This window comes from Chiloscyllium punctatum, chromosome 44 (genome assembly GCF_047496795.1).
Source record: "Chiloscyllium punctatum isolate Juve2018m chromosome 44, sChiPun1.3, whole genome shotgun sequence".
In the NCBI taxonomy this organism is placed as follows: Eukaryota; Metazoa; Chordata; class Chondrichthyes; order Orectolobiformes; family Hemiscylliidae; genus Chiloscyllium; species Chiloscyllium punctatum.
The window spans coordinates 37976734-37993961 of record NC_092782.1 but is presented as its reverse complement, the minus strand read 5'-3'; the positions used below and the strand labels follow the sequence as shown (position 1 = coordinate 37993961).

At 39.0% G+C, this 17228-nt stretch overlaps 1 protein-coding gene across 4 annotated transcripts in view; it reads left to right on the top strand.

The window, feature by feature from the left end:
• Positions 1-17228, top strand: part of LOC140466882 (tyrosine-protein phosphatase non-receptor type 12-like) — a 129908-nt gene that overhangs the window by 89472 nt on the left and 23208 nt on the right. For 3 of the 4 annotated variants that reach the window (XM_072562652.1, XM_072562654.1, XM_072562651.1), the window contains exons 13-14: positions 6934-6999; positions 8280-9238. In XM_072562652.1, the coding sequence (XP_072418753.1) occupies positions 6934-6999; positions 8280-9238 (1025 nt within the window). The remainder of the gene's footprint in view (positions 1-6933; positions 7000-8279; positions 9239-17228) is intronic. The other variant, XM_072562653.1, reaches the window with a different exon arrangement.

Below are 17228 nucleotides of genomic sequence, written 5' to 3'. Positions count from 1 at the left end.
CAAACGAATATATGAGGAAAATGTTTCAAATCAATCCAACTAAACCTGTTTTTCTCCTACTTTCCATTTGTGAGAAACTCATGGTATTGTTGTCCATTTTAACAGTAAATCTGGTTTGCTGTGGTCTCAATAGTTATTTTCCCCTCTGAAAATACAGATGGGCAAAGCAAACTGCTACCAAGTTACTGCTGTTAAAATGTCCAATATTCTCTCAACTAATTTTAAAGAAAATGTTATTGAGGTGGGGGTAATTACAATTCTTCAAGGCAATGCTAATAATACTTTAAGGTTTACTCAAGACAGCCTTAATGGAATTGTGGTACTGGAACATGTACATGCAATGTTGCGCATCAGATTTGATGGCTGAATAAGCAGCAACAAGTTAAAGCAGTGATGAAATTGAACAGGATGCAGGAAACCAGCAGAGTTCAGGCACAGACCACAAGACTTAAATTTTAATGAGAAATTTATTCTAAAAAGCCTTTCCTTCTCAATTAAAAGTTGCTTGCTACTTAATAGTTAGAAATTAAGTCATTGTCATCTCAATTTATTTGAACTTTGGTATATTTTAATAACCTCCAACATTGTATGACTATGAATTTATATAATTGAAAAATATTTAATTTAGATTCCCTGCCAAGTTTCCAAAACCACTGATTTACCACTTTGAGTGCAAAATGTCAAGAATTAACTTCTCTTAAAGCAGGCCATCATATCGTCTTCATATTTCCAAGCACTTCAAAGAATAACTTGTTTTGGTTGCTTCGTTACTGTTTAATCAATCAAACAACTAAAGCTATTATATTTCAAGCACCTTCTGAACTACTGAGATTCATAATGTTGACCTAGCCCCTTAAAGGCATTTACTACATTAAATTTTTAAAATAGTCTTCAAGAGGAGAGAGAAATAATGTGCTGGGTAATGTTCTGAATGAAAAAGAAACAGAAACAAAAGAGAACAGAATACCGAATAACTTAACCTGTCCGAAAACCCAAGAGACTATCCCTCCGTAATGATGCTGGTCCAAATACTTGCAAAAATCCCCATAAACACTCCTCATAGTCGTCTTTTGGTATCACATTAGAGTTTAAGCAATTCAGGATAGCACATTCATGAAACAGTTGGTCATGAGGGAAAGGTAGTTAAGAAGGGTAGACAAGTCTGTGTGATATTAGCTTAATATTCCCAGTTAAATGTTCTGCACCAGAGTTGATGGGATCGTGATCAGATCACACATCTGGCTGGTCCCTACTTGTATCTATTGCTATGAATTAGGTGCAAGTCAACTAGAAATAAAGTCTGACATATTATCCTCTGTACAACTCAACCATGCTCTCTTTAAAATCAGTAGATATAACTCTTTATGCAGTTACTCTGAGGGAAAGGTACAATTCAGTCTAAATTAACTAATAATGAACTAAATTTCCCAAATACCATTATATTTTCTCTTTCCTGCATGTCATATTTCAAAAGTAGTAAGGGAATCTCCAAAATTGGTTTCTGTCCCCTTGTATCATCTCTGTTCACCCAAATATTTATCTTAGCCATGGAAGTGCAGAGGCCTATGTGTTGCCTTTGGTTTCGGATCAGCTTTCACATTTCGCTTTTATCTCTGCAACAGCCCAGCTTCCCTCAATTGCCTATGTGCTGTCACACTGGTTGTTTCATATCCAAGCTTAGCTGAGTCACTTTTCTGAGCTTTGGCACTTGCCATTCACGTTGCTTTCTCACCACTGATTTCAGCCTTGACTCTGGGAAATTTTGCTTGCCACCCTTTTCAACTCTCTCTGATTTCAGTTTTGGAAACCCATGTGCTATCCCATCACCAAAGCCTGCTTGCTTTTCTCTGGTAGGCTGCCTGCCACCACTGTCTCTAAGTTATTCTACTGCTTGAACAGAAATGTCAACCAAATAAATATTTGGAAAACTGAAGCGATTGTCCACAGAAATAGGAGGGTGGCTGTTGTTCATGGTGTATAGTTAGATTATTTGTTTTAATAAGTAAACTGCAAAGTCAAAGGATAAAATCATTGTCTCCAATAAATTTTCACTAACAATGTTTTTGATAAAATCTGATTTACTCTGGTCCGATTAGTCATTTTTGTTCTCTGAAAATATTTGCATGGACAAGGCAAACCACTTACAAGTTCCTGTTACTAAAATGTCCTTTATGTAGACTTTCCTTATTTCATTCTTCACATTACTTCGTTGTCAGCCATGCAGTAGTGGTGTATATGTAATTTTGGAACCTCTTGATATATCTTTTTGTTATTCAAAAATGTTTAAGTTGATGTTTCCTTTTATTAATAAGAAATGGTAATTGCATTTATAAATTCACCTTATTCATTGACATTTCGATAAGTCTCCTGCTCACATGAAGAGGTGAGCAGGAGACTTTAATTTTTTTTTGTTAATCATCGCAAAAAAATTATAATTATGTCTGTTTCAACCATGTTTCAATTACTTCACTTTCCTGAAATGGAGATTAGCATTTGTCTTGGAAAGAGTGTGAAATGGTGAGAAATTTGATTGTTTCTGATATACTTCCGAGAAAAACATTGAAAGGAACCAGTCAGCAGGCTGATTGTTACTTTCTGCTCAGATGCTGTACTAATTGTTGATGATCCAAGTGCACAAAAATCTGACATACGGCACTGTACAGTTTATACATGCCTCACTGTAGTCAAACCAAGTGTATTTAGCTGCGGTCAATCTTCCATGGCCTTTGAGACGTTTTATAGGTTAAAGTCATCCATTTCCTTCGTCGAGAAAATTGGCTTCTCAAGAGATGAGGTTGTATGAGTCTAAATTTCAGGTTTTAGAAATTTGATATCCTAGTTCATTGAGTTTAACGACACAATAGACCAGAGGAAAGGCATGAACTCCATAGTTGTAAATACCCATATAGTTCCAAATAAAGCAATATCTTGCAGTGAAGGGTGTATTCCTATGTAACAGAAAAAAAATTGCTAAATATTCCTGAGATATTTTAAAGGGACTCAACTGATTTGCTTTTAATTGAGGAGCTGATTTAATAGCTGTTACTCTATTGCTCCTTTTATTGATTTCTGTATTTTAACAGAACAACACAACGCAGAACAGGCCCTTTGGTCCTCGATGTTGCGCCGACCTGTGAACTAACTAAGCCCATTCCCCTGCACGATCCCATCATCATCCATATGCTTACCCAAGGACTGATTAAATGCCCCGACTGTGGCAGGCAGGGCATTCCATGCCTTTACCACTCCCTGAGTAAAGAACCTGCCTTTGACATCTGTCTTAATTCTATCACCTCTCAATTTGCAGCTATGTCTCCTCGTACAAGCTGACGTCATCATCCGAAGAAAAAGACTCTCACTGTTCACCCTATCAAATCCTCTGATCATCTTGTATGTCTCAATTAAATCCCCTCTTAGCCTTCTTCCCTCCAAGTCTCTCAGCCTTTTCTCAAGACCTTTGCTTCAGACTAGGCAACATCCTGGTAAATCTCCTCTGCACCTTTTTGCAATGCTTCCACATCTTTCCTGTGATGGGGCGACCAGAACTGTACACAGTATTCCAAGTGAGGCCACACTAGCGTTTTGTACAGTTGCAGTTTGACTTCACAGCTCCGGAACTCAACCCCTCCACCAATAAAATCAAACACACCGTATGCCGCTTTCACAGTACTAGCAACCTGGGTAGCAGCTATCAGGGATGCCAAGATTCCTCTGCACATCCATACTATCAAGAATCTTTCCATTGATCCTGTATTCTGCCTTCCTGTTATTCTTACCAAAGTGAATCACCTCACATTTATCTGCATTGACCTCCATTTGTCACCTCTCAGCCCAATTCTATAGTTTAATAGTAATAAACCTGTAGACAATGATGACTCAGATCAAGGTCAAAGGCCCTGCCATCTCCTCCCTAGTTTCCCAGAGATTCCTTTGATAAATCCTATCTGGCCCAGGGGACTTATCCACCTTCACACCTTCTAGAATTGATAACACATGCTCCTTACTAACCTCAATCCTTTCTAGTCTAATAGCCCATATCTCAGTCTTCTCCACTACAATATTATCCTTTTTTTCTAGTGAAAATAAATGAGAAATATTCATTTACCACCTCTCCGATCTCCACAGGGCCACACACAACTTTGCACTTCCGTCTTTGACTGCCCCATTCCTAACCTAATCATCCTTTTTATTCCTCACGTACCGACAGAAAGCTTTAGGGTTCTCTTTTATTTTACCTGCTAAAGACCGCTCATGTCCCCTCCTTGCTTTTGTTAACTCTCTCTTTAAGTCCTTCCTAGCTAATCTGTAACCCGCCATCGCCTCAGTTGAAGCATTTAGTCTCAACGTCACATCAGCCTCTCTCTTCCATTTAACAAGAGATGCAATTTCTTTAGTAAACCACAGTTCCCTTAGCTTATCACTTCCTCTCTGCCTGACGGGGACATACCTATCAAGGGCACGTGATACCTGTTTCTTAAACCAGCTCCACATTTCAGTTGTCCCCATCCCCTGCATTTTGATAACTCTTGCCCTGTGGCATGTACCTATCTCTTTCCATCACTGAGCTAAACATAACCGAATTATGGTCACTCTCTCCACAGTGCTCACCTACCACTAAATCAAACACCTGGTCTGGTTCATTACCAAGTACCGGATCCAGTGTGGTCTCCCCTTTTGTTGGCCTTTCGACATACTGTGTCAGGAAATCCTGTTGCACACATTTCGACAAAAACTGGTCCATCCAACATACTAGAGTTACAGCATTTCCAGTCAATTTTAGGGAAGTTAAGGCCCCCATAATGACCGCTGTTTCTTTCACTCCTACCCAGAATTGTTTTGCCGATCCTCTCCTCCACATCCCTGGAACTTTGTGGAGGCCTATTTTTTAAAAAACTCCCAGTAGTGTGACATCTCCCCTCCTACTTCTAACCTCAGCCCATACCACCTCAGTAGATGAGTCCTTATCAAAAGTTCTTTCAGCCACTGTTATACTGTCCTTGGCTCACAAAGCCACACCTCCTCCTCTTTTATCACCTTCCCTGTTCTTAACGAAAGATCTAAACCCTGAAACCGGCAACATCCATTCATGACCCTGCTCTATCCATGTCTCTGAAATGGCCAAAACATCGAAATCCCAGCTACCTATCCATGCTGCACGCTCACCTACCTTATTATGGATACTTCTGGCGTTGAAATGGACACACTTCAAACCAGCTTGCTGTCTGTCAGCACACTCCTGTGACTGTGAAACACTTTCCATGCCCTCCCTACTCTCATCCTCCTGTGCAATGGAACTACACCACAGGTTCCCATCTCCCTGCTGAGCTAGTTTAAACCCACCCGAATAATATTTCCTTTATCTCCTAGTAGCTTTGATTTCAGTATTTTGATAAAAACTTTGGCCTGTTTTTAATTTTCTCTTTAGATTTATTTCTATTCTGTGTATTGCCAACATTTTCTGGTTTTCGGACCATTGTGGTTTTATTTGAACTTGCTACTTTACTCTGACACAACAGCATTAATTACTTGCATTTTGGACCCCTATAGATAAGTTCAGACAACTAACTTGTATTAATTGCTCAGGACACATTGCATTCCAGCTGCTGTTAGATATTACTTCATACTTTGGATCATAGGACGCTATAAAAAGACTCTCATCACTCACAATTTTATTTGTGACCTTGCAAGCTGTGGCTTTACTTTCATATGTGTCCAAACTTTGTTACTGAAATTGATTATGTAGTACCTTTTCAGTATAAATATAAACAAAGTGCTGGAGAAACACAGCAAGTCTGGCAGCATCTGTGGACAGAGAAAGTGAACTGACGATCTCTCTCTGACTTGCCCTGCCTCACTCTGCTCCTGTCACTCGCTCTGGCTCTGCCTCTGCCTCTGCCTCTTTGCAACACACTTGCTTACTCCCCATGGCACCAACATGTGCAGTCACAGTAGATGTAATACTTGCTAATTTAATCATCTCTTTCCTCACTGTCAAAGGCTCCAGACACACCATCCAGGTGAAGCAGAGGCTTGCTTGAACTAATTCCAATCTTGTCCACTGTATTCACTGCTCACGGTGTGGCCTTCTTTACGTTGGTACAGCCAAACATAGCCTGGATGATCGCTTTGTGCAACACCAATGCTTTGTCATTTTAGAATGACTCCAACCTTGACATATCAGTAAAGCACTACATTCCCATGCAAACATTCCTATCCTCCGCCTGCTACACTGTTCTATCAAAGCACAGCCAGGGGAACCACATCTCATTTCCGCTTAGGCAATTTATAGTCTCCAGTACTTAGTATTGAATTCCACAAATTCAGAGCATCATCTCTGTATCCTCAATTTTTGTTTTATTCACTGACACCCACAGACTGGGTCTTGTTGACTTTTGCGCTCTGCTTAGTGGAACCATTTTTCTCCTTTTCATAATATCATTTATACCTTTTTTACATCTTTTATCTTCTCTTCACCATCATTTGCAACCCTTCAGTCTGTTTCTCCTGACCCCTGTTTACAGCATAAAATACATAATTTTCTGATCCGTTTCAGTTCTAAAGAAGTCATATTCAACTTGAAACACTTGTTCTGTTTAACTCTCCAGACCTGTTGAGTTTCTCTAGCACTTTGCTTTATTTCACATTTCCAGCATTCACAGTATTTTGCATATTTTGAACTTGACTCATTTCAGTTACAGTACTAACTATGCAGGGAGTGAACAGAGTGCTTTTCCCATGCTGTCATGTTTTTCTTCACTTTAGAAAGTGACAATCAAATTTACTGGGCAGTCAAATAGAATATACTGAAGAAACAAATACACCATTGCTGCTACTATTTAAGTATTTAAAGTTTGCACATACTCTCTTAATTAATTGCATGGAGGTACTAAATACTTAACACTAAACAATTTCATTTCTGCTTGTCACTTCCAGTGTCTTTCCTAGTAGTCAGCCTACAAACGTCACAGTTGTCAATGCCAATCTTCATGCATCAGGCAGGTGGGTAACCTTGTAGTAGAATTATGAACGCCCAGAAATTGACCCGTTCACCATAGATCTTTTTAGGTATTTGGCTGTCACCCATCTGATCTGGAAATGGTTGAGCCAGCACAGGCACCGTTGGCTTAGCAAGGAATGAAAACTCTTTCATTCGGTGCGTTTCCTTGCTCTTGTGTAAAGTCACAGTCATTGCCTCATGCATAACCCAGAACACTCTCCTTTTTACCTCCAACAGGGACAGAATTTTTGTCGGTTTTCTACATGTACTGTATTTTTCATTTTTGAGTTCAGGCAGGATGCCATCATCACCTGCAGCTTTCCCAGCTGGAAAGTTAAAAGTCAATACTGTTAGATGTTAGGCAAAAGCATTTGAAGTTTCATTTCTATCATAATTTCTATGTTGGCTTTGTGCTGTTTAATGATTAACTTTTGAAGTTGTTAACTACTGGTCATTTTGGTTGAATACTTGTTTTTGTATTGTGTTTTGTTTCCTTTCTGATTGCTCAAATGGTGTGTATTGAACACACATTTTCCACCTCATGGCATTTGTGGTCATTAAGTACAGAGAGGGACTTGATTTTTGTGAAAGTGTAGCCATAGCACCTGGAGGTGGACTTCTGTTTTTACTTTATGCCATTGTGCAAAATGGTACAATGGGTTTTTATAGCTTTATCATACAGAGGATAAGGTAAGAGGATGTGATTCAATGTGTTACAAAGTGTGATAGCAAATTATTGAGTTCTTTGAGGATAATGACAGCGAAGTATTGCCACATGAAGAAATTTGATATTGCATTTTCAGATCACATTTTTTTATTTAAAGATCAAATTAAATCCAGGCCGGATGAACAAATTCTTGAATGCTTTTTGATAGCTTATTTAGTTCTTAATTTCTTTGAACTGCAGAAGAAAAAGCAGCAGCCAGGAACTATAATTTATAGCTAGGAGAGAAAAGTTGAAATTGACCAGTATACAAATTTGCAGTATTTTATATATGCAGCTCACAATATGTTTGAGTTTTAGTATAAATATTTGTTTGTCTTTTACTTAGCAAAGTAAAAAGAGACCATCTTTGAAACCTATGCTATCAAAAATGTCAGCAGTGATGAGTCCTTAATTCTGTTCACAGCTCTTCATACTTGGTTCTGTTTTGAGTCCAGTTTGTTTGCCTTTGCAGATTGAATTAATACATCTCTATTTTTAAGTGGTGCTACAATCTAACCCTTTTTATTTTTTCTTATATATTTTTCCCACCACCCAACCAATAATAACTTCCGTTAGCTGCCTGTTGGAAGGAGATGCAAAAGAAGAAATATTACAGCCTCCAGAGCCCCAACCTGTACCACCTATCCTCACTCCTTCCCCTCCGTCTGCCTACCCAGCTGTTACTACAGTGTGGCAAGACAATGACCGCTACCATCCTAAGCCAGTGGTGCACTCATTTACAACGCCACCTCCCACAGACCTTAATGAAAATTACAACAAAACTTTGGATACCTACAAACAGAATGAAAATTGTGCTGTGCACATTGACCCTATTGAAAAAAAGCTGGAAAGAAAACTGAGTATTGAAATAAAGAAAATACCACTCCAAGAGGGACCCAAAAGTTTTGAAGTGTCCCCACCTGCTGGAAGCAGCTGTTTGAACAGAGTATCATCAAGTAAAGTGAAGCCTACGTCAGCAGTTAAGAATGAGGAAACCAATAAACCTGTGGAACCAAGTGGTGGACAAATTTCTGCAGTTTCAGAGATGGATGTTCGTCACATGGATGCTGCTCAAGAAGGGAGGAGTTCTGATGTTGTCTTGAGACCAGTACAGTTGCCACTGAAGGAAAGAGCTCATGCTATGTGGAACAAGGCAAGCCATGAATGTCCACCAACTGCATTTAGCACATCTACTGGTGATAAACTCTGTAATACTCAAAGCCATTCTTCCCAAGCATCTGCTGTACCAGCTGAGACATCAAAAGACAGAACTGAAATTCAGCATTTGGCTCTGGACACTGATGACACTGGTATGAATGTGGCACCCCTCAGTTTTAGTAATCCGCTCCACTCTGATTCAGAGCCAGAAGAGATGGATGTTGGGACAGCTGTACCTAAAAATGTTACCAGTATTTTAGCAAGTGCCACTGTTACTGCTGCTGTACAAAATGAAACACCTTTGGCAAGAAAAATATCACCTATGTCTATTGCTCGGGAACATACACCCAACACACTAAATGTAGGATCTGAGGAATGTGAGTATTTACTTTGCACTAATCAGATGCATTAATTATTTATTTTTATTGGCAGATTTTTAAGACTATGTAAAACTTAAACTTGCATCTTAGCATTAGTTATATTTTGTACTTTATTGCTATAAAATGAACGGATGTATAAAAGCCAGGTCATTTAAAAAATACTTTGTTTAAAATCAATGGCTTTAGGTCACAATCTGCATACATATATAAACATTTAACTGCAATGGAACAGAGTATTTTCTTTGGGAATTTGGTTGAGAATTCTGCTGATATTTACAGCATTGAAGATATTTTAATTCTAAATTACAATTGTATTATGACAATAGTTTTAATCATATTTGAAAAATAGAAAAATGCAGTGTAAAAGCTTAATGTAATATTTAATGTAAATTTGACACTGGAAACGTCAGTTACCCTGCTAAGAAAAAGTAAAATGCCTGCCCTGTTGCTCCAGCAGCATTCTACCATTTGCACCCACTGACAACAGGTTCACTTGTTATTTTCTTTAAACTCAATTATAAATGGTGCTGGGTGAAAACCTTTTTAAATGCTGAAGTGATATACAAGTTTTAATCAAGGTCTGATTATTTTGATTTTTTTTCTCTTTCTCTGAAAACTCAGCTTACTGTTATACAAGAACACACAAATTAGCAGCAGGATGAAGCCATATAACCCCTCAAGCCTGCTTTGCATTTCCATATAACCAATGCTGATGTAATTGAAGGCTGAACTCCATAATTTGATTCTTTGTCAGTCAAAAATCTAACTAACTCCTCCTTAAATATATTTAATGATCTGGCATCCATGCAAACTTTTAGACATTGTACCAAGCTATTTTTCCTGCTTGTAAGTTATGCACAAAATAGGCTTATGACAATTCATTGTACAGGGACTATTAGAGGAGTTATTTAATTCAACTAGTTGGTAGCGTTCAAGTATTTCTCAGCTTTGTATTTTGGTGTTAAATTCAAAGCGAATCGTAAATTCTCAGTTGTTTTGTTCTTGGTATTGAGAAAAAAATGAGCAATGTTCTGAGATGTATAATTCAGTTTCCTATTTTTATTTTATGCTGTACTTATGTTATGGATTTTTTTTTGCTTTGGAGAGAAAGTTCCAGTGTGCATTGCAGAAGTTTGCCACAGGAAGTATCATGCATTTTGTTTCTGATACAACATCAAATAGATATTTCAAATGTCTCTTTTTAGGTGGTACCCTATATTGTCCTTTTCTTCTATTTTCTGCAAAGTGGAAGTCTATGAAACTCCCACCAGGTGTGTGATAGAATGCTCACCAAGTAACTAGATGCGAGTAGTTGTTGATATATTTGAAGCTTGATACCATAAGCTGTCTGATCAGTGCCTTGTATAACTGGTGCACTGTAGCTTCAGTTTATATTGGCTTTGACGGCTTTGTGAACTTGACTGTGAAGTCAAACAGACCCTTTGGTCCAACCAGCCCTTGACAACTATAATCCCAAACTAAATGAGTCCTGCCTGTTTGTGCTTGACCCATACCTCTCCAAACATTTCTTACTTATGTATTGTACTTGTTTTTTAATTGTAGTAACTGTACCTGTATCCACCACTTCCCCTCAAAGTTCATTCCACACACAAACCACCCTCTGTGTTTTTAAAAAAAAGCAAATTGTTCCTCATGTCTTTTTAAAATCTTTTATCCTCTCACTTGAAAAATATGCCCCCAGTCTTGTAATCCTCCCCCACCCTAGGCAAAGACCCTTGATATTCACCTTATCTATATCCCTCATTATTTTAGAAAATTCAACCTGTATCCCAGTGAACAAGGCCCTAGCCTGTCCAGCCTCTGCTCATAACACAAACCTTCCATTCCCAGCAACATTCTGGCAAATCTCTTCTGAACCCCCTCCAGTTTAATGAGATCCTTCCTATAATTGGGTGACCAGAACTGGACATAGTGCTCCAGAAACGGCCTCACCAACGTCCTGCACAGCATGAACATAACATCCCAACTCTGAGCAATGAAGGCAAGCATGCTAAATGCTGCCTTAACCACCCAATCTTTGGTGTTTAAAAAGGTACAGCATTATAGGAACACACTCAGCCACTGTTTCATCCGCATGTCATCTAGCTAACAGACTTGGGTGTTTATTGCTAGCCCATTATCATTTTTAAACCAAAATCTTTGAATAACTTTAACACTGTTGTGGGAGCAAAATAGCTACAATGACTGTGTGGCACATGTAGATGACGCATGTTTCTTCTGTTTGTTAGTCCAAGCCTAGATATTGTTCAGATCTTGTATTTGCCTATAGACTCTTTCATTATGAGGTGTCACGAATGGTGCTGAACATTGTGCAAACTTCCCCACTCTGACCTTATGATGGAGGGAAGGTCATTGAAACAGCTGAAGATGGATGGGCCTAGGACATTAGCAACGCCTGCAGAGGTGTCATGGAGCTGAGATGACTGATGTCTAACAGCCACATCTTTCTCTGTCAGGTTTCTCGCCAACCAGTAAAGAGTTTATTCCCTGATATCCATTGTTCCAGTTTTGCTAGGGCACCTTGATGTCACACTGAGTTGAATGCTGCTTTGATGTCAAAGACTGTCACTTGCTTCACCTCTGGAATTCTGTGCTGTTGCTCATAGTTGAACCGAGCTATAATGAGGTCAGGAGCTGACTGGTCCTGGCAGAACCCATCGCTGAGCACTTGATACCACTGTTGATGACACCTTCCATCACTTCACTAATGATCGAGAAATGACTGGGGCAGTAATTGGCTGAGTTGCATTTGTTCTGCTGGTTGCATACAGGACATAGCTGGGCAATTTTCCATATTGTCAGATAGATTCCAGTGTCCTAACTGTTCTCGAAGAGCTTGGCTAAGCGATTGGCAAGTTCTGGAGCACCAGTCTTCAGTGCTATTGCTAGAATATTGTCAGGGCCCATAGCATTTGCCTCCAACAGGTTCTTGATAGCTCATGAAGCAAATGGAATTTGGTCAAAGTTTGCTTTCGTTAAGCTGATTAACTTTCCTAGCAAACAGAACTGGCCAAATAATGATTCTACTGTCAAATAATGGTGATGCTAATGGTAATTTCTGTTGTGTGTAAATGCTCTAGCAACTTCAAATGAGACGGAAATGTGCAATTAAGTTTGAATACAATATCTACAATTTGTGTTCTCGTTTGGCTGTTAGCATTGTGACATATTACTGTCCATCTCTCCATTGAAATGCATAAAAGATTGTAATGCTGCTATATTTGCACAGTTGATGGTTGGCACGGTCACTCAGTGGAAAGCACTGCTGCCTCACAATGCCAGGGACCTGCCTTGGGAGACTGTGCCTGTGTGGCGTTTGCACATTCTCTCCATGTCTATGTGGGTTTCCTCCGGGAGGTGAGGTGTCCATACTGATATATGCATTAGTAGGGGTAAATATAGTAAAGGAGATTGGGTCTGGGTGGGTTACTCTTCGGAGGGTTGGTGTGGACTTGTTGGGCTGAAGGGTCTGTTTCCATACTGTAGGGAATTTAATCCCTGAAAGATAGGAAGTAAACTAGCTACAAGAAGTTAATCTTTGTCATTTCAAGCAAAAACTTTTTAACTGTATGATAAATGTCAACCAAGAGTCTAGCATTGAATGTCCACAATTGCAAATGTAGTATCGGGTAACGTTTCAGATATTGGAGGGTTTAAAGATATCATTCAAAATTTGTTTAACCTTTTCTTGGTCTCCTTCCAATCTCTCTTTCCCTCTCTAGTTCTTCCTTGACAGTAATTAAACTGATTTAGTTTCCCAAATCATCAGTCTAATTTGAGTGAGGATTGCTTTGTTTACTCAGATCCCTGTTTTCTTTCCTCTATCATTATCAGCATACAGCAGTTTCAGCGAAATGGAGTGTAATACTAAGACCAAATTTAATAGTAGTCTTGGTTCCATGCTTTGTTGCAGAAAAATCTAGCATGGTAGCTTTAATCTGACCTAAAATTATCTATTTACATGTTCTCTGAGATAATGGGCACAATCAGAGAAGTTACTCCAATCGAATTGTGCCTTATTTGCTTGTTGACTAAAAAAGGTGTTGGAGGACCTCTGGTCTGGCAACATGTTGGAGAGAATCCAGTTTTGAGTCTGGTATGCTCTTGCTTTGGAATTCTGTTATTAACTCAGCTGTTCAGGTTTAGCTACAATTTGACTTGGAATTTGCCATGATATTCCATGTTTTTTTCAAACAGAATTGAATGCATAGGAACACTTCTTGTTGCCTGATCTTTAGTTGGCATCAATTGCAGTAATGAAATAGAGACAATTAAGATCTTTTTTCAAGTTTGTTGGTATGAGCCAGATAGCAACAGTAGATTGTCATTAGTGTGTCACCATGTCATACTCCAAAAAAGTGCAAGAGCTAGGTGTCTTGTTCGAACTGAGTGACCTTAGAAGACACGACCCATTATCACTAATTTCAATACATACAGACAAAGAAGGACACCAGTTTGACTGGGACAACACACACACATCCTTGGACAGGCAAAACAAAGACACGCATGAGAATTGTTAGAGGCACGGCATTCTAACTAGAACTCCATCAATCAACACATCGACTTAGATCCCATCTACTTTTGAAAAAAGAGCTGGAAATGACATCACCCACCTTAAGAAACCAAGACCTATAAACAGACTTGGTACATACCACCAGTGCCTCACCGGAGACACTCACTGATGATGTAACCTAGTCATGGTGATGAAACATCTGAAAACAAACCTTCCAACTCAGCAAGCTAACTTAATACTTATTGTCAACCTGAGCTACAAATCTTCTCAAAGGTTGCGATATTTTTCTATATTCGGTTCTCTTTTGTTCACCTGTAAATAAACTCTGTTTTCTTTAAAACTGAGTGATTGGGCCAACTGCATCACTCCTGGAATATCCACCTCACCTCTGCTTAAAATAAGTAGAAAAGTTAGGGTCTTGAAATGTTTTAAGGAGGTCTGGCCTGGTCCATAACAATAGCAATCACAAAACATTCATTTGATCAGCTGCTTTGACTTTAATTAGATTTTTCCATCTAATTCCTCAGATCTCATCATCATGTCTCTCTTCCTCACCCTGTCTACTATTGATTAGATCTTTGAATTGATTCTCTTTGTCAGAGAGGTTTCTCTTAAGTTTTACACCAGGTTGGTTTTTACACCAGGTATCCATGATCTCCATTTCAGTATCTCCTTACAATGGTGCCCCTCCCCATTTTGGTCCTTAGCCAGTAATTGCCCCAAGATAGCCATACCCGAGAATTCTCTGTCTGTGATTGTCGTAAGGATTCTCTGTTTCATGAACTTCAGATCTGACAAGTGCTTTATGTCTCTAATCATCTTGCATTGGCTCTGTTACCTTTAGAGCTGTCTGAACAATTGCAAGTAAAAAAATGAAATTTAAACCAAACTATCCTTGTATTCTGGGGTCCCATGCTCATTGTTCTTAATTGGTTTCCTCCTCTCTTCGTGGTGTTGCAATAGCTTTCCTTACAACTTCTTCCTCTGAACTCTGCATGTATGGCAAAACATGTATAAGACATTGGGTTATCCAAATCCACCCTATATCAGAATTATCAACCCCTAATTTACATATCCTCCCAGCACTGTGACTGTAACTTTGATTTCCCTGACCAAATATTTGATCCAGTCAGAAGAGACAACACAATACATCCTGTTGGTTATCTAACCCCCTGCCTTGCTACAGTTCAAAGGTTATGATGGTGGGCATGTGGGATAAATGAACTTATTTACTTACTATCACAGTCATTTTAAATATACATAATTTTAAGCTGGCATTGGGATTGCTCAGTCACTTGTTGTACAATTGCTCCATCTCAGGTTTTGATTTGCTTGAAAGAGATCTCTATTGCTACTTTTAACTTAAAATTTGCTATACACTGCAGTTAAACTATGTCAACGCTTCTGTAAAGACCAATGATACAACAGCGTCAGCAAAGTTCATTGAAGCACCATACTCTAGCTATCACCCATCACCTTTTTACTAGCATAATTTCCCTGCTCTTAAGCTTTCTGCCTCAGCTAACTGTAACCCACATGCTTTTTTAACCACTACCAACCCGCTAGCTTAAGGGACCTGTGTACATGGACAACACAATCCCTCTGATAATCAGGGCTTCCTAGATTTCTGACATTCATCATGTATTCTGTTGCCTTGTTTGTCCTACCTCTCAGTTATCCAGCTTGAATTCCATTACCACTGATCAAACCATCTGACCAGTCCTCCTGTATATATCAGTATCCTACCATCATGGAAGGCTATCCTCCTTGCTGTTTACCACCCCATCAATTTTCATATCATCCACCAACTTGCTGATCATTACTCTACATTCAAACCTGAGTCATTAATATATACCATAAACATTACAGAACCCCACTGAATGCAGGCTTCTAGTACAAGAACATCCTTTGAACATCACCTCTGTTCCTTATCACCAGCCAATTCTGGATCTAATTAGCTAAATTTCCTTGGATCCCAAGAGCTCTTATCTTCACTATCAGTCTGTCATTTGGGTCCTTATTCAGTGCTTTACTGATGTCCATGTGAACTACATCAATATATTGCCCTCATCTATGCACCTGGTCACCTCTTCAAAAAATTAAATCAAGTTGTTCAGTCATGACCACCCCTTAACAAAACCATGCTGACTGTTATTGATTAATCCCTGCCTCTCCAACTGCAGATTAATTCTGTCCTTCAAAATTAATTCCAGTAGTTTCCTCACCACTGAGATTAATCTAATTGACTTGCAGTTTCCTAGTTTATCTCTTGCTCCCTTCTTGAAAACAGTGTCACATTGGCTCTCCCCCTCATATGGTCAGAAGGATTGAAAATTATTCTCTGTGCCCCTGGTATTCCCTCCATTGCTTCTTTCACCAGCCTTGGATATGTTTTATCTTATGATGGACATCAGTTTACTTTTGAATCTGCCAGATCACTCAGAACCTCCTGTCTTTGCTAACTTATTATATCCTCTCCCTGATTTCTGTGCTCACAACATCCCACTCAGTAGTGAGCGCTAACAGAAAGTATTCATTTAAAACCCTGCTTATGTCTCCAGACTCCATGTGCAAGTTACCACTGTAGTTCTTAATGAGCCCTACTCTTTCCCTAGTTATTCTTTTATCCTTTAATGTACTTGTAAAATCGCTTGATTTTGCTTTATTAACTGTCATTATCTTTTCATGCCCCACTTTTGCTTTTCTACCTTCCTTTTTAAGTATTCCTTTTCATCTTGTGTATTCCTCTTAGGGCTTCTGTTTTGAGCATTCTGTCTGCCATCAGCCTCTCTTTTTTTTTCCCTTTATCCAATTCTGTTTAGCACTTGATACCTAAGATTTGCTGTATTTGTTGGTCCTATACTTTATTCAAACATGTTGGCTCAGTACTCCCTAGTTCCTCCTTGTATGTGACTCATTCTCTGACACAGATTTATTAAGTATCTGCTCCCAATCCACTCGAGCCAAATCGTATTAGGGCTAATTAAAATCGACCATCACCCAGTTTAGAACTTTGATTGTGGGCCCCTCTTTGTCCTTTTCCTTAAGTCTTGAATCTAATAGAGTTGTGATCGGTGTCTGCAGAATACTGCCCCATGATACTTCAACCATATGACTTGCCTGGCTTCACTAACTAAAATCAAGTTCAAGACTGCGACCTGTCTTGTGGAGCCTTTTATAAACCAGCTTACAATGTTCTCCTGAATGCATTTTAGGAATTGTGCTCCTTTTAATCCTTTCACACTATATCTACCCCAATCAGTGTTGTGGAAGTTGAAATCCCCTTCTATCATTACCCTAATACTTCGACAGTTATCTGAAATCTGCCTACATATCTGCTATTCTATTTATTTCAGACTGTTAAAGGGGCCTATAATATATTCCCAGAAGTAATCACATTGCTTCTCTTGGTTTCAAGTTTTAACCATATGGATTCATTTCACGAGTGTTCTG